Source organism: Bombina bombina, chromosome 4 (genome assembly GCF_027579735.1).
Source record: "Bombina bombina isolate aBomBom1 chromosome 4, aBomBom1.pri, whole genome shotgun sequence".
In the NCBI taxonomy this organism is placed as follows: Eukaryota; Metazoa; Chordata; class Amphibia; order Anura; family Bombinatoridae; genus Bombina; species Bombina bombina.
In genome coordinates, this window is record NC_069502.1 from 1233178185 (window position 1) to 1233205020 (window position 26836).

The window sequence follows — 26836 nt, forward strand, 5'->3', positions numbered from 1 at the left end:
TCACCTTCTGTGTCACTCACTGTTATATAGTATCAGTAGATGTGCACATGTGACATTCTGCTATACTGTCTCACCTTCTGTGTCACTCACTGTTATAATGTATCAGTAGATGCACACAGGTGACATTCTGCTATACTGTGTCACCTTCTGTGTCACTCACTGTTATATAGTATCAGTAGATGTGCACAGGTGACATTCTGCTATACTGTGTCACCTTCTGTGTCACTCACTGTTATATAGTATCAGTAGATGCGCACAGGTGACATTCTGCTATATTGTCTCACATTCTGTGTCACTCACTGTTATATTGTATCAGTAGATGCGCACAGGTGACATTCTGCTATACTGTCTCACCTTCTGTGTCACTCACTGTTATATTGTATCAGTAGATGCGCACAGGTGACATTCTGCTATACTGTCTCACCTTCTGTGTCACTCACTGTTATATTGTATCAGTAGATGTGCACAGGTGACATTATGCTATACTGTCTCACCTTCTGTGTCACTCACTGTTATATAGTATCAGTAGAGGTGCACAGGTGACATTCTGCTATATTGTCTCACCTTCTGTGTCACTCACTGTTATATTGTATCAGTAGATGCGCACAGGTGACATTCTGCTATACTGTCTCACCTTCTGTGTCACTTACTGTTATATTGTATCAGTAGATGTGCACAGGTGACATTCTGCTATACTGTCTCACCTTCTGTGTCACTCACTGTTATATTGTATCAGTAGATGTGCACAGGTGACATTCTGCTATATTGTCTCACCTTCTGTGTCACTCACTGTTATATAGTATCAGTAGATGTGCACAGGTGACATTCTGCTATACTGTCTCACCTTCTGTGTCACTCACAGTTATATAGTATCAGTAGATGTGCACAGGTGACATTCTGCTATACTGTCTCACCTTCTGTGTCACTCACAGTTATATAGTATCAGTAGATGTGCACAGGTGACATTCTGCTATACTGTCTCACCTTCTGTGTCACTCACTGTTATATTGTATCAGTAGATGCACACAGGTGACATTCTGCTATACTGTCTCACCTTCTGTGTCACTCACTGTTATATTGTATCAGTAGATGTGCACAGGTGACATTCTGCTATACTATCTCACCTTCTGTGTCACTCACTGTTATATTGTATCAGTAGATGCGCACAGGTGACATTCTGCTATACTGTCTCACCTTCTGTGTCACTCACTGTTATATAGTATCAGTAGATGTGCACAGGTGACATTCTGCTATACTGTCTCACCTTCTGTGTCACTCACTGTTATATAGTATCAGTAGATGCGCACAGGTGACATTCTGCTATACTGTCTCACCTTCTGTGTCACTGACTGTTATATAGTATCAGTAGATGTGCACAGGTGACATTCTGCTATACTGTCTCACCTTCTGTGTCACTCACTGTTATATAGTATCAGTAGATGTGCACAGGTGACATTCTGCTATATTGTCTCACCTTCTGTGTCACTCACTGTTATATTGTATCAGTAGATGTGCACAGGTGACATTCTGCTATACTGTCTCACCTTCTGTGTCACTCACTGTTATATAGTATCAGTAGATGCGCACAGGTGACATTCTGCTATACTGTCTCACCTTCTGTGTCACTCACTGTTATATAGTATCAGTAGATGCGCACAGGTGACATTCTGCTATACTGTCTCACCTTCTGTGTCACTCACTGTTATATAGTATCAGTAGATGTGCACAGGTGACATTCTGCTATATTGTCTCACATTCTGTGTCACTCACTGTTATATAGTATCAGTAGATGCGCACAGGTGACATTCTGCTATACTGTCTCACCTTCTGTGTCACTCACTGTTATATAGTATCAGTAGATGCGCACAGGGGACATTCTGCTATACTGTCTCACCTTCTGTGTCACTCACTGTTATATTGTATCAGTAGATGTGCACAGGTGACATTCTGCTATACTTTCTCACCTTCTGTGTCACTCACTGTTATATTGTATCAGTAGATGCGCACAGGTGACATTCTGCTATATTGTCTCACCTTCTGTGTCACTCACTGTTATATTGTATCAGTAGATGTGCACAGGTGACATTCTGCTATATTGTCTCACCTTCTGTGTCACTCACTGTTATATTGTATCAGTAGATGTGCACAGGTGACATTCTGCTATACTGTCTCACCTTCTGTGTCACTCACTGTTATATAGTATCAGTAGATGCGCACAGGTGACATTCTGCTATACTGTGTTACCTTCTGTGTCACTCACTGTTATATTGTATCAGTAGATGTGCACAGGTGACATTCTGCTATACTGTCTCACCTTCTGTGTCACTCACTGTTATATTGTATCAGTAGATGTACACAGGTGACATTCTGCTATACTGTGTCACCTTCTGTGTCACTCACTGTTATATTGTATCAGTAGATGCGCACAGGTGACATTCTGCTATACTGTGTTACCTTCTGTGTCACTCACTGTTATATTGTATCAGTAGATGTGCACAGGTGACATTCTGCTATACTGTCTCACCTTCTGTGTCACTCACTGTTATATTGTATCAGTAGATGTACACAGGTGACATTCTGCTATACTGTGTCACCTTCTGTGTCACTCACTGTTATATTGTATCAGTAGATGCGCACAGGTGACATTCTGCTATACTGTCTCACCTTCTGTGTCACTCACTGTTATATTGTATCAGTAGATGTGCACAGGTGACATTCTGCTATATTGTCTCACCTTCTGTGTCACTCACTGTTATATTGTATCAGTAGATGTGCACAGGTGACATTCTGCTATATTGTCTCACCTTCTGTGTCACTCACTGTTATATTGTATCAGTAGATGTGCACAGGTGACATTCTGCTATATTGTCTCACCTTCTGTGTCACTCACTGTTATATTGTATCAGTAGATGCGCACAGGTGACATTCTGCTATACTGTGCCACCTTCTGTGTCACTCACTGTTATATTGTATCAGTAGATGCGCACAGGTGACATTCTGCTATATTGTCTCACCTTCTGTGTCACTCACTGTTATATTGTATCAGTAGATGCGCACAGGTGACATTCTGCTATATTGTCTCACCTTCTGTGTCACTCACTGTTATATTGCACCAGTAGAGGTGCACAGGTGACATTCTGCTATATTGTCTCACCTTCTGTGTCACTCACTGTTATATTGTATCAGTAGATGTGCACAGGTGACATTCTGCTATACTGTCTCACCTTCTGTGTCACTCACTGTTATATAGTATCAGTAGAGGTGCACAGGTGACATTCTGCTATACTGTCTCACCTTCTGTGTCACTCACTGTTATATTGTATCAGTAGATGCGCACAGGTGACATTCTGCTATACTGTCTCACCTTCTGTGTCACTGACTGTTATACTGTATCAGTAGATGCGCACAGGTGACATTCTGCTATATTGTCTCACCTTCTGTGTCACTCACTGTTATATTGCATCAGTAGATGTGCACAGGTGACATTCTGCTATATTGTCTCACCTTCTGTGTCACTCACTGTTATATTGTATCAGTAGATGTGCACAGGTGACATTCTGCTATATTGTCTCACCTTCTGTGTCACTCACTGTTATATAGTATCAGTAGATGTGCACAGGTGACATTCTGCTATATTGTCTCACCTTCTGTGTCACTCACTGTTATATTGTATCAGTAGATGCGCACAGGTGACATTCTGCTATATTGTCTCACCTTCTGTGTCACTCACTGTTATATAGTATCAGTAGATGCGCACAGGTGACATTCTGCTATATTGTCTCACCTTCTGTGTCACTCACTGTTATATAGTATCAGTAGATGCGCACAGGTGACATTCTGCTATATTGTCTCACCTTCTGTGTCACTCACCGTTATATTGTATCAGTAGATGCACACAGGTGACATTCTGCTATATTGTCTCACCTTCTGTGTCACTCACTGTTATATAGTATCAGTAGATGTGCACAGGTGACATTCTGCTATACTGTCTCACCTTCTGTGTCACTCACTGTTATATTGTATCAGTAGATGCGCACAGGTGACATTCTGCTATACTGTCTCACCTTCTGTGTCACTCACTGTTATATTGTATCAGTAGATGTGCACAGGTGACATTCTGCTATATTGTCTCACCTTCTGTGTCACTCACTGTTATATTGTATCAGTAGATGTGCACAGGTGACATTCTGCTATATTGTCTCACCTTCTGTGTCACTCACTGTTATATTGTATCAGTAGATGTGCACAGGTGACATTCTGCTATATTGTCTCACCTTCTGTGTCACTCACTGTTATATTGTATCAGTAGATGCGCACAGGTGACATTCTGCTATACTGTGCCACCTTCTGTGTCACTCACTGTTATATTGTATCAGTAGATGCGCACAGGTGACATTCTGCTATATTGTCTCACCTTCTGTGTCACTCACTGTTATATTGTATCAGTAGATGCGCACAGGTGACATTCTGCTATATTGTCTCACCTTCTGTGTCACTCACTGTTATATTGCACCAGTAGAGGTGCACAGGTGACATTCTGCTATATTGTCTCACCTTCTGTGTCACTCACTGTTATATTGTATCAGTAGATGTGCACAGGTGACATTCTGCTATACTGTCTCACCTTCTGTGTCACTCACTGTTATATAGTATCAGTAGAGGTGCACAGGTGACATTCTGCTATACTGTCTCACCTTCTGTGTCACTCACTGTTATATTGTATCAGTAGATGCGCACAGGTGACATTCTGCTATACTGTCTCACCTTCTGTGTCACTGACTGTTATACTGTATCAGTAGATGCGCACAGGTGACATTCTGCTATATTGTCTCACCTTCTGTGTCACTCACTGTTATATTGTATCAGTAGATGTGCACAGGTGACATTCTGCTATATTGTCTCACCTTCTGTGTCACTCACTGTTATATTGTATCAGTAGATGTGCACAGGTGACATTCTGCTATATTGTCTCACCTTCTGTGTCACTCACTGTTATATAGTATCAGTAGATGTGCACAGGTGACATTCTGCTATATTGTCTCACCTTCTGTGTCACTCACTGTTATATTGTATCAGTAGATGCGCACAGGTGACATTCTGCTATATTGTCTCACCTTCTGTGTCACTCACTGTTATATAGTATCAGTAGATGCGCACAGGTGACATTCTGCTATATTGTCTCACCTTCTGTGTCACTCACTGTTATATAGTATCAGTAGATGCGCACAGGTGACATTCTGCTATATTGTCTCACCTTCTGTGTCACTCACCGTTATATTGTATCAGTAGATGCACACAGGTGACATTCTGCTATATTGTCTCACCTTCTGTGTCACTCACTGTTATATAGTATCAGTAGATGTGCACAGGTGACATTCTGCTATACTGTCTCACCTTCTGTGTCACTCACTGTTATATTGTATCAGAAGATGCGCACAGGTGACATTCTGCTATACTGTCTCACCTTCTGTGTCACTCACTGTTATATAGTATCAGTAGATGCGCACAGGTGACATTCTGCTATACTGTCTCACCTTCTGTGTCACTCACTGTTATATAGTATCAGTAGATGCGCACAGGTGACATTCTGCTATATTGTCTCACCTTCTGTGTCACTCACTGTTATATAGTATCAGTAGATGTGCACAGGTGACATTCTGCTATACTGTCTCACCTTCTGTGTCACTCACTGTTATATTGTATCAGTAGATGCGCACAGGTGACATTCTGCTATACTGTCTCACCTTCTGTGTCACTCACTGTTATATTGTATCAGTAGATGCGCACAGGTGACATTCTGCTATATTGTCTCACCTTCTGTGTCACTGACTGTTATATTGTATCAGTAGATGCGCACAGGTGACATTCTGCTATACTGTCTCACCTTCTGTGTCACTCACTGTTATATTGTATCAGTAGATGAGCACAGGTGACATTCTGCTATACTGTGTCACCTTCTGTGTCACTCACTGTTATATTGTATCAGTAGATGTGCACAGGTGACATTCTGCTATACTGTCTCACCTTCTGTGTCACTCACTGTTATATAGTATCAGTAGATGCGCACAGGTGACATTCTGCTATACTGTCTCACCTTCTGTGTCACTCACTGTTATATAGTATCAGTAGATGCGCACAGGGGACATTCTGCTATACTGTCTCACCTTCTGTGTCACTCACTGTTATATAGTATCAGTAGATGCGCACAGGTGACATTCTGCTATACTGTCTCACCTTCTGTGTCACTCACTGTTATATTGTATCAGTAGATGCGCACAGGTGACATTCTGCTATACTGTCTCACCTTCTGTGTCACTCACTGTTATATTGTATCAGTAGATGTGCACAGGTGACATTCTGCTATACTGTGTCACATTCTATGTCACTGACTGTTATATTGTATCAGTAGATGCGCACAGGTGACATTCTGCTATACTGTCTCACCTTCTGTGTCACTCACTGTTATATTGTATCAGTAGATGTGCACAGGTGACATTCTGCTATACTGTGTCACATTCTATGTCACTGACTGTTATATTGTATCAGTAGATGTGCACAGGTGACATTCTGCTATACTGTGTCACATTCTATGTCACTGACTGTTATATTGTATCAGTAGATGCGCACAGGTGACATTCTGCTATACTGTCTCACCTTCTGTGTCACTCACTGTTATATAGTATCAGTAGATGTGCACAGGTGACATTCTGCTATACTGTCTCACATTCTATGTCACTGACTGTTATATTGTATCAGTAGATGTGCACAGGTGACATTCTGCTATATTGTCTCACCTTCTGTGTCACTCACTGTTATATAGTATCAGTAGATGCGCACAGGTGACATTCTGCTATATTGTCTCACCTTCTGTGTCACTCACTGTTATATTGTATCAGTAGATGTGCACAGGTGACATTCTGCTATACTGTGTCACCTTCTGTGTCACTCACTGTTATATTGTATCAGTAGATGTGCACAGGTGACATTCTGCTATATTGTCTCACCTTCTGTGTCACTCACTGTTATATAGTATCAGTAGATGCGCACAGGTGACATTCTGCTATACTGTCTCACCTTCTGTGTCACTCACTGTTATATTGTATCAGTAGATGCGCACAGGTGACATTCTGCTATATTGTCTCACCTTCTGTGTCACTCACTGTTATATAGTATCAGTAGATGTGCACAGGTGACATTCTGCTATATTGTCTCACCTTCTGTGTCACTCACTGTTATATTGTATCAGTAGATGCGCACAGGTGACATTCTGCTATATTGTCTCACCTTCTGTGTCACTCACTGTTATATTGTATCAGTAGATGCGCACAGGTGACATTCTGCTATACTGTCTCACCTTCTGTGTCACTCACTGTTATATAGTATCAGTAGATGCGCACAGGTGACATTCTGCTATACTGTGTCACCTTCTGTGTCACTCACTGTTATATTGTATCAGTAGATGCGCACAGGTGACATTCTGCTATACTGTCTCACCTTCTGTGTGACTCACTGTTATATTGTATCAGTAGATGTGCACAGGTGACATTCTGCTACCCTGTCTCACCTTCTGTGTCACTCACTGTTATATTGTATCAGTAGATGCGCACAGGTGACATTCTGCTATACTGTCTCACCTTCTGTGTCACTGACTGTTATATTGTATCAGTAGATGTGCACAGGTGACATTCTGCTATACTGTGTCACCTTCTGTGTCACTCACTGTTATATTGTATCAGTAGATGCTCACAGGTGACATTCTGCTATACTGTGTCACCTTCTGTGTCACTCACTGTTATATTGTATCAATAGATGCGCACAGGTGACATTCTGCTATACTGTCTCACCTTCTGTGTCACTCACTGTTATATTGTATCAGTAGATGTGCACAGGTGACATTCTGCTACCCTGTCTCACCTTCTGTGTCACTCACTGTTATATTGTATCAGTAGATGCGCACAGGTGACATTCTGCTATACTGTCTCACCTTCTGTGTCACTGACTGTTATATTGTATCAGTAGATGTGCACAGGTGACATTCTGCTATACTGTCTCACCTTCTGTGTCACTCACTGTTATATTGTATCAGTAGATGTGCACAGGTGACATTCTGCTATACTGTGTCACATTCTATGTCACTGACTGTTATATTGTATCAGTAGATGCGCACAGGTGACATTCTGCTATACTGTCTCACCTTCTGTGTCACTCACTGTTATATAGTATCAGTAGATGTGCACAGGTGACATTCTGCTATACTGTCTCACATTCTATGTCACTGACTGTTATATTGTATCAGTAGATGTGCACAGGTGACATTCTGCTATATTGTCTCACCTTCTGTGTCACTCACTGTTATATAGTATCAGTAGATGCGCACAGGTGACATTCTGCTATATTGTCTCACCTTCTGTGTCACTCACTGTTATATTGTATCAGTAGATGTGCACAGGTGACATTCTGCTATACTGTGTCACCTTCTGTGTCACTCACTGTTATATTGTATCAGTAGATGTGCACAGGTGACATTCTGCTATATTGTCTCACCTTCTGTGTCACTCACTGTTATATAGTATCAGTAGATGCGCACAGGTGACATTCTGCTATACTGTCTCACCTTCTGTGTCACTCACTGTTATATTGTATCAGTAGATGCGCACAGGTGACATTCTGCTATATTGTCTCACCTTCTGTGTCACTCACTGTTATATAGTATCAGTAGATGTGCACAGGTGACATTCTGCTATATTGTCTCACCTTCTGTGTCACTCACTGTTATATTGTATCAGTAGATGCGCACAGGTGACATTCTGCTATATTGTCTCACCTTCTGTGTCACTCACTGTTATATTGTATCAGTAGATGCGCACAGGTGACATTCTGCTATACTGTCTCACCTTCTGTGTCACTCACTGTTATATAGTATCAGTAGATGCGCACAGGTGACATTCTGCTATACTGTGTCACCTTCTGTGTCACTCACTGTTATATTGTATCAGTAGATGCGCACAGGTGACATTCTGCTATACTGTCTCACCTTCTGTGTGACTCACTGTTATATTGTATCAGTAGATGTGCACAGGTGACATTCTGCTACCCTGTCTCACCTTCTGTGTCACTCACTGTTATATTGTATCAGTAGATGCGCACAGGTGACATTCTGCTATACTGTCTCACCTTCTGTGTCACTGACTGTTATATTGTATCAGTAGATGTGCACAGGTGACATTCTGCTATACTGTCTCACCTTCTGTGTCACTCACTGTTATATTGTATCAGTAGATGTGCACAGGTGACATTCTGCTATACTGTCTCACCTTCTGTGTCACTCACTGTTATATTGTATCAGTAGATGTGCACAGGTGACATTCTGCTATACTGTCTCACCTTCTGTGTCACTCACTGTTATATTGTATCAGTAGATGTGCACAGGTGACATTCTGCTATACTGTCTCACCTTCTGTGTCACTCACTGTTATATTGTATCAGTAGATGTGCACAGGTGACATTCTGCTATACTGTGTCACCTTCTGTGTCACTCACTGTTATATTGTATCAGTAGATGCGCACAGGTGACATTCTGCTATACTGTCTCACCTTCTGTGTCACTCACTGTTATATTGTATCAGTAGATGTGCACAGGTGACATTCTGCTACCCTGTCTCACCTTCTGTGTCACTCACTGTTATATTGTATCAGTAGATGCGCACAGGTGACATTCTGCTATACTGTCTCACCTTCTGTGTCACTGACTGTTATATTGTATCAGTAGATGTGCACAGTTGACATTCTGCTATACTGTCTCACCTTCTGTGTCACTCACTGTTATATTGTATCAGTAGATGTGCACAGGTGACATTCTGCTATACTGTCTCACCTTCTGTGTCACTCACTGTTATATTGTATCAGTAGATGCGCACAGGTGACATTCTGCTATATTGTCTCACCTTCTGTGTCACTCACTGTTATATTGTATCAGTAGATGCGCACAGGTGACATTCTGCTATACTGTGTCACCTTCTGTGTCACTCACTGTTATATAGTATCAGTAGATGCGCACAGGTGACATTCTGCTATATTGTCTCACATTCTGTGTCACTCACTGTTATATTGTATCAGTAGATGTACACAGGTGACATTCTGCTATACTGTCTCACCTTCTGTGTCACTCACTGTTATATTGTATCAGTAGATGTGCACAGGTGACATTCTGCTATACTGTCTCACCTTCTGTGTCACTCACTGTTATATTGTATCAGTAGATGTGCACAGGTGACATTCTGCTATACTGTGTCACCTTCTGTGTCACTCACTGTTATATAGTATCAGTAGATGCGCACAGGTGACATTCTGCTATACTGTCTCACCTTCTGTGTCACTCACTGTTATATAGTATCAGTAGATGCGCACAGGGGACATTCTGCTATACTGTCTCACCTTCTGTGTCACTCACTGTTATATAGTATCAGTAGATGCGCACAGGTGACATTCTGCTATACTGTCTCACCTTCTGTGTCACTCACTGTTATATTGTATCAGTAGATGCGCACAGGTGACATTCTGCTATACTGTCTCACCTTCTGTGTCACTCACTGTTATATTGTATCAGTAGATGTGCACAGGTGACATTCTGCTATATTGTCTCACCTTCTGTGTCACTCACTGTTATATAGTATCAGTAGATGCGCACAGGTGACATTCTGCTATATTGTCTCACCTTCTGTGTCACTCACTGTTATATTGTATCAGTAGATGCGCACAGGTGACATTCTGCTATACTGTCTCACCTTCTGTGTCACTCACTGTTATATTGTATCAGTAGATGTGCACAGGTGACATTCTGCTATACTGTGTTACCTTCTGTGTCACTCACTGTTATATTGTATCAGTAGATGTGCACAGGTGACATTCTGCTATATTGTCTCACCTTCTGTGTCACTCACAGTTATATTGTATCAGTAGATGTGCACAGGTGACATTCTGCTATACTGTGTCACCTTCTGTGTCACTCACTGTTATATTGTATCAGTAGATGCGCACAGGTGACATTCTGCTATACTGTCTCACCTTCTGTGTCACTGACTGTTATATTGTATCAGTAGATGTGCACAGGTGACATTCTGCTATACTGTCTCACCTTCTGTGTCACTGACTGTTATATTGTATCAGTAGATGTGCACAGGTGACATTCTGCTATACTGTCTCACCTTCTGTGTCACTCACTGTTATATTGTATCAGTAGATGTGCACAGGTGACATTCTGCTATACTGTCTCACCTTCTGTGTCACTCACTGTTATATTGTATCAGTAGATGCGCACAGGTGACATTCTGCTATACTGTCTCACCTTCTGTGTCACTCACTGTTATATTGTATCAGTAGTTGCGCACAGGTGACATTCTGCTATATTGTGTCACCTTCTGTGTCACTCACTGTTATATTGTATCAGTAGATGCGCACAGGTGACATTCTGCTATACTGTCTCACCTTCTGTGTCACTCACTGTTATATTGTATCAGTAGATGCGCACAGGTGACATTCTGCTATACTGTCTCACCTTCTGTGTCACTCACTGTTATATAGTATCAGTAGATGTGCACAGGTGACATTCTGCTATACTGTCTCACCTTCTGTGTTACTCACTGTTATATTGTATCAGTAGATGCGCACAGGTGACATTCTGCTATACTGTGTCACCTTCTGTGTCACTCACTGTTATATTGTATCAGTAGATGCACACAGGTGACATTCTGCTATATTGTCTCACCTTCTGTGTCACTCACTGTTATATTATATCAGTAGATGCGCACAGGTGACATTCTGCTATATTGTCTCACCTTCTGTGTCACTGACTATTATATAGTATCAGTAGATGCGCACAGGTGACATTCTGCTATATTGTCTCACCTTCTGTGTCACTCACTGCTATATTGTATCAGTAGATGCGCACAGGTGACATTCTGCTATACTGTCTCACCTTCTGTGTTACTCACTGTTATATTGTATCAGTAGATGCACACAGGTGACATTCTGCTATACTGTCTCACCTTCTGTGTTACTCACTGTTATATTGTATCAGTAGATGCGCACAGGTGACATTCTGCTATACTGTGTCACCTTCTGTGTCACTCACTGTTATATAGTATCAGTAGATGTGCACAGGTGACATTCTGCTATACTGTCTCACCTTCTGTGTCACTCACTGTTATATAGTATCAGTAGATGCGCACAGGTGACATTCTGCTATATTGTCTCACCTTCTGTGTCACTCACTGTTATATAGTATCAGTAGATGCGCACAGGTGACATTCTGCTATATTGTCTCACCTTCTGTGTCACTCACTGTTATATTGTATCAGTAGATGCGCACAGGTGACATTCTGCTATATTGTCTCACCTTCTGTGTCACTCACTGTTATATAGTATCAGTAGATGTGCACAGGTGACATTCTGCTATATTGTCTCACCTTCTGTGTCACTCACTGTTATATTGTATCAGTAGATGCGCACAGGTGACATTCTGCTATATTGTCTCACCTTCTGTGTCACTCACTGTTATATTGTATCAGTAGATGTGCACAGGTGACATTCTGCTATACTGTCTCACCTTCTGTGTCACTCACTGTTATATAGTATCAGTAGATGTGCACAGGTGACATTCTGCTATACTGTGTCACATTCTATGTCACTGACTGTTATATTGTATCAGTAGATGTGCACAGGTGACATTCTGCTATACTGTCTCACCTTCTGTGTCACTCACTGTTATATAGTATCAGTAGATGCGCACAGGTGACATTCTGCTATATTGTCTCACCTTCTGTGTCACTCACTGTTATATTGTATCAGTAGATGCGCACAGGTGACATTCTGCTATATTGTCTCACCTTCTGTGTCACTCACTGTTATATAGTATCAGTAGATGTGCACAGGTGACATTCTGCTATATTGTCTCACCTTCTGTGTCACTCACTGTTATATTGTATCAGTAGATGCGCACAGGTGACATTCTGCTATATTGTCTCACCTTCTGTGTCACTCACTGTTATATTGTATCAGTAGATGTGCACAGGTGACATTCTGCTATACTGTCTCACCTTCTGTGTCACTCACTGTTATATAGTATCAGTAGATGTGCACAGGTGACATTCTGCTATACTGTCTCACCTTCTGTGTCACTCACTGTTATATTGTATCAGTAGATGTGCACAGGTGACATTCTGCTATATTGTCTCACCTTCTGTGTCACTCACTGTTATATTGTATCAGTAGATGCGCACAGGTGACATTCTGCTATACTGTCTCACCTTCTGTGTCACTCACTGTTATATTGTATCAGTAGATGCGCACAGGTGACATTCTGCTATATTGTCTCACCTTCTGTGTCACTCACTGTTATATAGTATCAGTAGATGTACACAGGTGACATTCTGCTATACTGTCTCACCTTCTGTGTCACTCACTGTTATATTGTATCAGTAGATGTGCACAGGTGACATTCTGCTATATTGTCTCACCTTCTGTGTCACTCACTGTTATATAGTATCAGTAGATGCGCACAGGTGACATTCTGCTATATTGTCTCACCTTCTGTGTCACTCACTGTTATATTGTATCAGTAGATGCGCACAGGTGACATTCTGCTATACTGTCTCACCTTCTGTGTCACTCACTGTTATATTGTATCAGTAGATGCGCACAGGTGACATTCTGCTATACTGTCTCACCTTCTGTGTCACTCACTGTTATATAGTATCAGTAGATGCGCACAGGTGACATTCTGCTATACTGTCTCACCTTCTGTGTCACTCACTGTTATATTGTATCAGTAGATGTGCACAGGTGACATTCTGCTATATTGTCTCACCTTCTGTGTCACTGACTGTTATATTGTATCAGTAGATGTGCATAGGTGACATTCTGTTATACTGTGTCACATTCTATGTCACTGACTGTTACATAGTATCAGTAGATGTGCACAGGTGACATTCTGCTATATTGTGTCACTGACTGTTATATAGTATCAGTAGATGAGCACAGGTGACATTCTGATATACTGTCTCACCTTCTGTGTCACTCACTGTTATATTGTATCAGTAGATGTGCACAGGTGACATTCTGCTATACTGTCTCACCTTCTGTCTCACTCACTGTTATATTGTATCAGTAGATGCGCACAGGTGACATTCTGCTATACTGTCTCACCTTCTGTGTCACTCACAGTTATATTGTATCAGTAGATGTGCACAGGTGACATTCTGCTATACTGTCTCACCTTCTGTGTCACTCACTGTTATATTGTATCAGTAGATGTGCACAGGTGACATTCTGCTATACTGTCTCACCTTCTGTGTCACTCACTGTTATATAATATCAGTAGATGCGCACAGGTGACATTCTGCTATACTGTCTCACCTTCTGTGTCACTCACTGTTATATTGTATCAGTAGATGTGCACAGGTGACATTCTGCTATACTGTCTCACCTTCTGTGTCACTCACTGTTATATTGTATCAGTAGATGTGCACAGGTGACATTCTGCTATACTGTCTCACCTTCTGTGTCACTGACTGTTATATTGTATCAGTAGATGTGCACAGGTGACATTATGCTATATTGTCTCACCTTCTGTGTCACTCACTGTTATATTGTATCAGTAGATGTGCACAGGTGACATTCTGCTATACTGTCTCACCTTCTGTGTCACTCACTGTTATATTGTATCAGTAGATGTGCACAGGTGACATTCTGCTATACTGTCTCACCTTCTGTGTCACTCACTGTTATATTGTATCAGTAGATGTGCACAGGTGACATTCTGCTATACTGTCTCACCTTCTGTGTCACTCACTGTTATATTGTATCAGTAGATGCGCACAGGTGACATTCTGCTATACTGTCTCACCTTCTGTGTCACTCACTGTTATATTGTATCAGTAGATGCGCACAGGTGACATTCTGCTATACTGTCTCACCTTCTGTGTCACTCACTGTTATATTGTATCAGTAGATGTGCACAGGTGACATTCTGCTATATTGTCTCACCTTCTGTGTCACTCACTGTTATATTGTATCAGTAGATGCGCACAGGTGACATTCTGCTATATTGTCTCACCTTCTGTGTCACTCACTGTTATATTGTATCAGTAGATGCGCACAGGTGACATTCTGCTATATTGTCTCACCTTCTGTGTCACTCACTGTTATATTGTATCAGTAGATGTGCACAGGTGACATTCTGCTATACTGTCTCACCTTCTGTGTCACTGACTGTTATATTGTATCAGTAGATGTGCACAGGTGACATTCTGCTATATTGTCTCACCTTCTGTGTCACTCACTGTTATATTGTATCAGTAGATTTGCACAGGTGACATTCTGCTATACTGTCTCACCTTCTGTGTCACTCACTGTTATATTGTATCAGTAGATGTGCACAGGTGACATTCTGCTATATTGTCTCACCTTCTGTGTCACTCACTGTTATATTGTATCAGTAGATGTGCACAGGTGACATTCTGCTATACTGTCTCACCTTCTGTGTCACTCACTGTTATATTGTATCAGTAGATGCGCACAGGTGACATTCTGCTATATTGTCTCACCTTCTGTGTCACTCACTGTTATATAGTATCAGTAGATGTGCACAGGTGACATTCTGCTATACTGTCTCACCTTCTGTGTCACTCACTGTTATATTGTATCAGTAGATGTGCACAGGTGACATTCTGCTATACTGTCTCACCTTCTGTGTCACTCACTGTTATATTGTATCAGTAGATGTGCACAGGTGACATTCTGCTATACTGTCTCACCTTCTGTGTCACTCACTGTTATATAGTATCAGTAGATGCGCACAGGTGACATTCTGCTATACTGTCTCACCTTCTGTGTCACTCACTGTTATATAGTATCAGTAGATGCGCACAGGTGACATTCTGCTATACTGTGTCACCTTCTGTGTCACTCACTGTTATATTGTATCAGTAGATGCGCACAGGTGACATTCTGCTATACTGTCTCACCTTCTGTGTCACTCACTGTTATATTGTATCAGTAGATGTGCACAGGTGACATTCTGCTACCCTGTCTCACCTTCTGTGTCACTCACTGTTATATTGTATCAGTAGATGCGCACAGGTGACATTCTGCTATACTGTCTCACCTTCTGTGTCACTGACTGTTATATTGCATCAGTAGATGTGCACAGGTGACATTCTGCTATACTGTCTCACCTTCTGTGTCACTCACTGTTATATTGTATCAGTAGATGTGCACAGGTGACATTCTGCTATACTGTCTCACCTTCTGTGTCACTCACTGATATATTGTATCAGTAGATGTGCACAGGTGACATTCTGCTATATTGTCTCACCTTCTGTGTCACTCACTGTTATATTGTATCAGTAGATGCGCACAGGTGACATTCTGCTATACTGTCTCACCTTCTGTGTCACTCACTGTTATATTGTATCAGTAGATGTGCACAGGTGACATTCTGCTATACTGTCTCACCTTCTGTGTCACTCACTGTTATATTGTATCAGTAGATGCACACAGGTGACATTCTGCTATATTGTCTCACCTTCTGTGTCACTCACTGTTATATAGTATCAGTAGATGTACACAGGTGACATTCTGCTATACTGTCTCACCTTCTGTGTCACTCACTGTTATACTGTATCAGTAGATGCGCACAGGTGACATTCTGCTATACTGTCTCACCTTCTGTGTCACTCACTGTTATATAGTATCAGTAGATGTGCACAGGTGACATTCTGCTATACTGTCTCACCTTCTGTGTCACTCACTGTTATATTGTATCAGTAGATGTGCACAGGTGACATTCTGCTATATTGTCTCACCTTCTGTGTCACTCACTGTTATATAGTATCAGTAGATGCGCACAGGTGACATTCTGCTATATTGTCTCACCTTCTGTGTCACTCACTGTTATATTGTATCAGTAGATGCGCACAGGTGACATTCTGCTATACTGTCTCACCTTCTGTGTCACTCACTGTTATATTGTATCAGTAGATGCGCACAGGTGACATTCTGCTATACTGTCTCACCTTCTGTGTCACTCACTGTTATATAGTATCAGTAGCTGCGCACAGGTGACATTCTGCTATACTGTCTCACCTTCTGTGTCACTCACTGTTATATTGTATCAGTAGATGTGCACAGGTGACATTCTGCTATATTGTCTCACCTTCTGTGTCACTCACTGTTATATTGTATCAGTAGATGTGCACAGGTGACATTCTGCTATATTGTCTCACCTTCTGTGTCACTCACTGTTATATTGTATCAGTAGAGGTGCACAGGTGACATTCTGCTATACTGTGTCACATTCTATGTCACTGACTGTTATATTGTATCAGTAGATGTGCATAGGTGACATTCTGTTATACTGTGTCACATTCTATGTCACTGACTGTTATATAGTATCAGTAGATGTGCACAGGTGACATTCTGCTATATTGTGTCACTGACTGTTATATAGTATCAGTAGATGAGCACAGGTGACATTCTGCTATACTGTCTCACCTTCTGTGTCACTCACTGTTATATTGTATCAGTAGATGTGCACAGGTGAAATTCTGCTATACTGTCTCACCTTCTGTGTCACTCACTGTTATATTGTATCAGTAGATGTGCACAGGTGACATTCTGCTATACTGTCTCACCTTCTGTGTCACTCACTGTTATATAGTATCAGTAGATGTGCACAGGTGACATTATGCTATATTGTCTCACCTTCTGTGTCACTCACTGTTATATTGTATCAGTAGATGTGCACACGTGACATTCTGCTATACTGTCTCACCTTCTGTGTCACTCACTGTTATATAGTATCAGTAGATGTGCACAGGTGACATTCTGCTATACTGTCTCACCTTCTGTGTCACTCACTGTTATATTGTATCAGTAGATGCGCACAGGTGACATTCTGCTATACTGTCTCACCTTCTGTGTCACTCACTGTTATATTGTATCAGTAGATGTGCACAGGTGACATTCTGCTATATTGTCTCACCTTCTGTGTCACTCACTGTTATATTGTATCAGTAGATGCGCACAGGTGACATTCTGCTATATTGTCTCACCTTCTGTGTCACTCACTGTTATATTGTATCAGTAGATGCGCACAGGTGACATTCTGCTATATTGTCTCACCTTCTGTGTCACTCACTGTTATATTGTATCAGTAGATGTGCACAGGTGACATTCTGCTATACTGTCTCACCTTCTGTGTCACTCACTGTTATATTGTATCAGTAGATGCGCACAGGTGACATTCTGCTATATTGTCTCACCTTCTGTGTCACTCACTGTTATATAGTATCAGTAGATGTGCACAGGTGACATTCTGCTATACTGTCTCACCTTCTGTGTCACTCACTGTTATATTGTATCAGTAGATGTGCACAGGTGACATTCTGCTATACTGTCTCACCTTCTGTGTCACTCACTGTTATATTGTATCAGTAGATGTGCACAGGTGACATTCTGCTATACTGTCTCACCTTCTGTGTCACTCACTGTTATATAGTATCAGTAGATGCGCACAGGTGACATTCTGCTATACTGTCTCACCTTCTGTGTCACTCACTGTTATATAGTATCAGTAGATGCGCACAGGTGACATTCTGCTATACTGTGTCACCTTCTGTGTCACTCACTGTTATATTGTATCAGTAGATGCGCACAGGTGACATTCTGCTATACTGTCTCACCTTCTGTGTCACTCACTGTTATATTGTATCAGTAGATGTGCACAGGTGACATTCTGCTACCCTGTCTCACCTTCTGTGTCACTCACTGTTATATTGTATCAGTAGATGCGCACAGGTGACATTCTGCTATACTGTCTCACCTTCTGTGTCACTGACTGTTATATTGCATCAGTAGATGTGCACAGGTGACATTCTGCTATACTGTCTCACCTTCTGTGTCACTCACTGTTATATTGTATCAGTAGATGTGCACAGGTGACATTCTGCTATACTGTCTCACCTTCTGTGTCACTCACTGTTATATTGTATCAGTAGATGTGCACAGGTGACATTCTGCTATATTGTCTCACCTTCTGTGTCACTCACTGTTATATTGTATCAGTAGATGCGCACAGGTGACATTCTGCTATACTGTCTCACCTTCTGTGTCACTCACTGTTATATTGTATCAGTAGATGTGCACAGGTGACATTCTGCTATACTGTCTCACCTTCTGTGTCACTCACTGTTATATTGTATCAGTAGATGCACACAGGTGACATTCTGCTATATTGTCTCACCTTCTGTGTCACTCACTGTTATATAGTATCAGTAGATGTGCACAGGTGACATTCTGCTATACTGTCTCACCTTCTGTGTCACTCACTGTTATATAGTATCAGTAGATGTGCACAGGTGACATTATGCTATATTGTCTCACCTTCTGTGTCACTCACTGTTATATTGTATCAGTAGATGTGCACACGTGACATTCTGCTATACTGTCTCACCTTCTGTGTCACTCACTGTTATATAGTATCAGTAGATGTGCACAGGTGACATTCTGCTATACTGTCTCACCTTCTGTGTCACTCACTGTTATATTGTATCAGTAGATGCGCACAGGTGACATTCTGCTATACTGTCTCACCTTCTGTGTCACTCACTGTTATATTGTATCAGTAGATGTGCACAGGTGACATTCTGCTATATTGTCTCACCTTCTGTGTCACTCACTGTTATATTGTATCAGTAGATGCGCACAGGTGACATTCTGCTATATTGTCTCACCTTCTGTGTCACTCACTGTTATATTGTATCAGTAGATGCGCACAGGTGACATTCTGCTATATTGTCTCACCTTCTGTGTCACTCACTGTTATATTGTATCAGTAGATGTGCACAGGTGACATTCTGCTATACTGTCTCACCTTCTGTGTCACTCACTGTTATATTGTATCAGTAGATGCGCACAGGTGACATTCTGCTATATTGTCTCACCTTCTGTGTCACTCACTGTTATATAGTATCAGTAGATGTGCACAGGTGACATTCTGCTATACTGTCTCACCTTCTGTGTCACTCACTGTTATATTGTATCAGTAGATGTGCACAGGTGACATTCTGCTATACTGTCTCACCTTCTGTGTCACTCACTGTTATATTGTATCAGTAGATGTGCACAGGTGACATTCTGCTATACTGTCTCACCTTCTGTGTCACTCACTGTTATATAGTATCAGTAGATGCGCACAGGTGACATTCTGCTATACTGTCTCACCTTCTGTGTCACTCACTGTTATATAGTATCAGTAGATGCGCACAGGTGACATTCTGCTATACTGTGTCACCTTCTGTGTCACTCACTGTTATATTGTATCAGTAGATGCGCACAGGTGACATTCTGCTATACTGTCTCACCTTCTGTGTCACTCACTGTTATATTGTATCAGTAGATGTGCACAGGTGACATTCTGCTACCCTGTCTCACCTTCTGTGTCACTCACTGTTATATTGTATCAGTAGATGCGCACAGGTGACATTCTGCTATACTGTCTCACCTTCTGTGTCACTGACTGTTATATTGCATCAGTAGATGTGCACAGGTGACATTCTGCTATACTGTCTCACCTTCTGTGTCACTCACTGTTATATTGTATCAGTAGATGTGCACAGGTGACATTCTGCTATACTGTCTCACCTTCTGTGTCACTCACTGTTATATTGTATCAGTAGATGTGCACAGGTGACATTCTGCTATATTGTCTCACCTTCTGTGTCACTCACTGTTATATTGTATCAGTAGATGCGCACAGGTGACATTCTGCTATACTGTCTCACCTTCTGTGTCACTCACTGTTATATTGTATCAGTAGATGTGCACAGGTGACATTCTGCTATACTGTCTCACCTTCTGTGTCACTCACTGTTATATTGTATCAGTAGATGCACACAGGTGACATTCTGCTATATTGTCTCACCTTCTGTGTCACTCACTGTTATATAGTATCAGTAGATGTACACAGGTGACATTCTGCTATACTGTCTCACCTTCTGTGTCACTCACTGTTATACTGTATCAGTAGATGCGCACAGGTGACATTCTGCTATACTGTCTCACCTTCTGTGTCACTCACTGTTATATAGTATCAGTAGCTGCGCACAGGTGACATTCTGCTATACTGTCTCACCTTCTGTGTCACTCACTGTTATATTGTATCAGTAGATGTGCACAGGTGAAATTCTGCTATATTGTCTCACCTTCTGTGTCACTCACTGTTATATTGTATCAGTAGATGTGCACAGGTGACATTCTGCTATATTGTCTCACCTTCTGTGTCACTCACTGTTATATTGTATCAGTAGAGGTGCACAGGTGACATTCTGCTATACTGTCTCACCTTCTGTGTCACTTACTGTTATATTGTATCAGTAGATGTGCACAGGTGACATTCTGCTATACTGTCTCACCTTCTGTGTCACTCACTGTTATACTGTATCAGTAGATGCGCACAGGTGACATTCTGCTATACTGTCTCACCTTCTGTGTCACTCACTGTTATATAGTATCAGTAGCTGCGCACAGGTGACATTCTGCTATACTGTCTCACCTTCTGTGTCACTCACTGTTATATTGTATCAGTAGATGTGCACAGGTGAAATTCTGCTATATTGTCTCACCTTCTGTGTCACTCACTGTTATATTGTATCAGTAGATGTGCACAGGTGACATTCTGCTATATTGTCTCACCTTCTGTGTCACTCACTGTTATATTGTATCAGTAGATGTGCACAGGTGACATTCTGTTATACTGTGTCACATTCTATGTCACTGACTGTTATATAGTATCAGTAGATGTGCACAGGTGACATTCTGCTATATTGTGTCACTGACTGTTATATAGTATCAGTAGATGAGCACAGGTGACATTCTGCTATACTGTCTCACCTTCTGTGTCACTCACTGTTATATTGTATCAGTAGATGTGCACAGGTGAAATTCTGCTATACTGTCTCACCTTCTGTGTCACTCACTGTTATATTGTATCAGTAGATGTGCACAGGTGACATTCTGCTATACTGTCTCACCTTCTGTGTCACTCACTGTTATATAGTATCAGTAGATGTGCACAGGTGACATTATGCTATATTGTCTCACCTTCTGTGTCACTCACTGTTATATTGTATCAGTAGATGTGCACACGTGACATTCTGCTATACTGTCTCACCTTCTGTGTCACTCACTGTTATATAGTATCAGTAGATGTGCACAGGTGACATTCTGCTATACTGTCTCACCTTCTGTGTCACTCACTGTTATATTGTATCAGTAGATGCGCACAGGTGACATTCTGCTATACTGTCTCACCTTCTGTGTCACTCACTGTTATATTGTATCAGTAGATGTGCACAGGTGACATTCTGCTATATTGTCTCACCTTCTGTGTCACTCACTGTTATATTGTATCAGTAGATGCGCACAGGTGACATTCTGCTATATTGTCTCACCTTCTGTGTCACTCACTGTTATATTGTATCAGTAGATGCGCACAGGTGACATTCTGCTATATTGTCTCACCTTCTGTGTCACTCACTGTTATATTGTATCAGTAGATGTGCACAGGTGACATTCTGCTATATTGTCTCACCTTCTGTGTCACTGACTATTATATAGTATCAGTAGATGCGCACAGGTGACATTCTGCTATATTGTCTCACCTTCTGTGTCACTCACTGTTATATTGTATCAGTAGATGCGCACAGGTGACATTCTGCTATACTGTCTCACCTTCTGTGTCACTCACTGTTATATTGTATCAGTAGATGTGCACAGGTGACATTCTGCTATACTGTCTCACCTTCTCTGTCACTCACTGTTATATTGTATCAGTAGATGCGCACAGGTGACATTCTGCTATATTGTCTCACCTTCTGTGTCACTCACTGTTATATTGTATCAGTAGATGCGCACAGGTGACATTCTGCTATACTGTGTCACCTTCTGTGTCACTCACTGTTATATTGTATCAGTAGATGCTCACAGGTGACATTCTGCTATATTGTCTCACCTTCTGTGTCACTCACTGTTATATAGTATCAGTAGATGCGCACAGGTGACATTCTGCTATACTGTGCCACCTTCTGTGTCACTCACTGTGATATAGTATCAGTAGATGCGCACAGGTGACATTCTGCTGTACTGTCTCACCTTCTGTGTCACTCACTGTTATATTGTATCAGTAGATGTGCACAGGTGACATTCTGCTATATTGTCTCACCTTCTGTGTCACTCACTGTTATATAGTATCAGTAGATGCGCACAGGTGACATTCTGCTATACTGTCTCACCTTCTGTGTCACTCACTGTTATATTGTATCAGTAGATGCGCACAGGTGACATTCTGCTATACTGTCTCACCTTCTGTGTCACTCACTGTTATATTGTATCAGTAGATGCGCACAGGTGACATTCTGCTATACTGTGTCACCTTCTGTGTCACTCACTGTTATATTGTATCAGTAGATGCGCACAGGTGACATTCTGCTATACTGTCTCACCTTCTGTGTCACTCACTGTTATATTGTATCAGTAGATGTGCACAGGTGACATTATGCTATATTGTCTCACCTTCTGTGTCACTCACTGTTATATTGTATCAGTAGATGTGTACAGGTGACATTCTGCTATACTGTCTCACCTTCTGTGTCACTCACTGTTATATTGTATCAGTAGATGTGCACAGGTGACATTCTGCTATATTGTCTCACCTTCTGTGTCACTCACTGTTATATTGTATCAGTAGATGTGTACAGGTGACATTTTGCTATACTGTCTCACCTTCTGTGTCACTCACTGTTATATAGTATCAGTAGATGTGCACAGGTGACATTCTGCTATATTGTCTCACCTTCTGTGTCACTCACTGTTATATTGTATCAGTAGATTTGCACAGGTGACATTCTGCTATATTGTCTCACCTTCTGTGTCACTCACTGTTATATTGTATCAGTAGATTTGCACAGGTGACATTCTGCTATATTGTCTCACCTTCTGTGTCACTCACTGTTATATTGTATCAGTAGATGTGCACAGGTGACATTCTGCTATACTGTCTCACCTTCTGTGTCACTGACTATTATATTGTATGAGGAGATGTGCACAGGGGACATTCTGCTATACTGTGTCACATTTGGTGTCATTGTTATATTGAATCAGTAGATTTGCACAGGTGACATACTGCTATACTGTGTCAAATTCTGTGTCACTGACTATTATATTGTATGAGGAGATGTGCACAGGTGACATTCTGCTATACTGTGTCACTCACTGTTATATAGTATCAGATGCACACATGTGACATTCTGCTATACTGTGTCACATTCTATGTCACTGACTGTTATATTGTATCAGTAGATGTGCACAGGTGACATTCTGCTATATTGTCTCACCTTCTGTGTCACTGACTGTTATATTGTATCAGTAGATGTGCACAGGTGACATTCTGCTATATTGTCTCACCTTCTGTGTCACTCACTGTTATATTGTATCAGTAGATGACTAAGGGGTACTGACCCCGAAACGTTGTGGTGTTCTGTGTCTGATCCTGTCTAATAAAAATATTTTGGGATTTTTACAAGAGGAGTTACCCTTATTTTTCTTTTTCATACTCTATTGCTGGGAGTGTGGCAGTCACTCCAAAGGAGTACCCTCTATCTTGGGGTTTGAAACCGGTGCTGGATTATCCTCATTTCAAATATCAGTAGATGAGCACAGGTGACATTCTGCTATACTGTGCCACCTTCTGTGTCACTCACTGTTATATTGTATCAGTAGAGGTGCACAGGTGACATTCTGCTATACTGTGCCACCTTCTGTGTCACTCACTGTTATATTGTATCAGTAGATGTGCACAGGTGACATTCTGCTATACTGTCTCACCTTCTGTGTCACTCACTGTTATATAGTATCAGTAGATGTGCACAGGTGACATTCTGCTATACTGTGTTATCTTCTGTGTCACTGTCTATTATATTGTATCAGTAGATGAGCACAGGTGACATTCTGCTATATTGTCTCACCTTCTGTGTCACTCACTGTTATATTGTATCAGTAGATGAGCACAGGTGACATTCTGCTATACTGTCTCACCTTCTGTGTCACTCACTGTTATATTGTATCAGTAGATGTGCACAGGTGACATTCTGCTATATTGTCTCACCTTCTGTGTCACTCACTGTTATATTGTATCAGTAGATGAGCACAGGTGACATTCTGCTATACTGTCTCACCTTCTGTGTCACTCACTGTTATATTGTATCAGTAGAGGTGCACAGGTGACATTCTGCTATACTGTGCCACCTTCTGTGTCACTCACTGTTATATTGTATCAGTAGATGTGCACAGGTGACATTCTGCTATACTGTCTCACCTTCTGTGTCACTCACTGTTATATAGTATCAGTAGATGTGCACAGGTGACATTCTGCTATACTGTGTTATCTTCTGTGTCACTGTCTATTATATTGTATCAGTAGATGAGCACAGGTGACATTCTGCTATACTGTCTCACCTTCTGTGTCACTCACTGTTATATTGTATCAGTAGATGTGCACAGGTGACATTCTGCTATACTGTGTTATCTTCTGTGTCACTGTCTATTATATTGTATCAGTAGATGAGCACAGGTGACATTCTGCTATATTGTCTCACCTTCTGTGTCACTCACTGTTATATAGTATCAGTAGATGCGCACAGGTAACATTCTGCTATATTGTCTCACCTTCTGTGTCACTCACTGTTATATAGTATCAGTAGATGCGCACAGGTGACATTCTGCTACACTGTGTCACATTCTATGTCACTGACTGTTATATTGTATCAGTAGATGCGCACAGGTGACATTCTGCTATATTGTCTCACCTTCTGTGTCACTCACTGTTATATAGTATCAGTAGATGCGCACAGGTGACATTCTGCTATACTGTCTCACCTTATGTGTCACTCACTGTTATATAGTATCAGTAGATGCGCACAGGTGACATTCTGCTATATTGTCTCACCTTCTGTGTCACTCACTGTTATATTGTATCAGTAGATGTGCACAGGTGACATTCTGCTATACTGTGTCACATTCTGTGTCACTGACTGTTATATTGTATCAGTAGAGGTGCATAGGTATTTTGCTGTTATTTTGGGTACTACATCCATATAGCAATAAATGACTAACCATGAAATAAACACAGAGAAACAAGTATTGGAACTAATCAGACAATAGATCTCACTGAGCTCATTACCTTTCTGGAAGTAGGGAGCCTTCTGTACACCGTGCACGGTAACGCTGAACTGACCGAGCTTGGCACCTTTAGGTAAAATGATGTAGACAAGGCCGCCCCATAGAGTGAACAGTTTTATCGTCTCTTTTGTGATGGGAAGTGACAGCGTGACCTGAGGTGCTCGTATATACTCGTTGGCCTTAACCGACAAATTGTTATCCGTCTGGCATCCGATCTGAATCTGCAAATAAATTATAGATCACATAGTAATGAGGAGAAATAACCATAGCAATAAATATTTATATCATGCTTTATTGCACTAACTATGGCAGGGTGGTATTGTACAAGTACCTGCAGGCCGCTAGTAATCACTGTACTGTGTATTAGTTACACCAGGAGCCGGCATGTGTGTGACTTGTCACTATATAATGTAGTACTAGAGATAAGTAACAGTACCTGCAGGCTGTTAGTAATCACTGTACTGTGTATTAGTTACACCTGTAGCCGGCATGTGTGTGACTTGTCACTATATAATGTAGTACTAGAGATAAGTAACAGTACCTG

At 41.3% G+C, this 26836-nt stretch overlaps 1 protein-coding gene across 1 annotated transcript in view; it reads right to left on the reverse strand.

Moving 5' to 3' along the window:
- Positions 1–26653, reverse strand: part of LOC128658289 (TRPM8 channel-associated factor 2-like) — a gene marked incomplete at its 5' end in the record, with an annotated part of 107010 nt that extends 80357 nt beyond the window's left edge. The window contains 2 exons of the mRNA XM_053712823.1: positions 26294–26513; positions 26624–26653. Of these exons, the coding sequence (XP_053568798.1) occupies positions 26294–26513; positions 26624–26653 (250 nt within the window). The remainder of the gene's footprint in view (positions 1–26293; positions 26514–26623) is intronic.
- Positions 26654–26836: the final 183 nt, after the last annotated feature.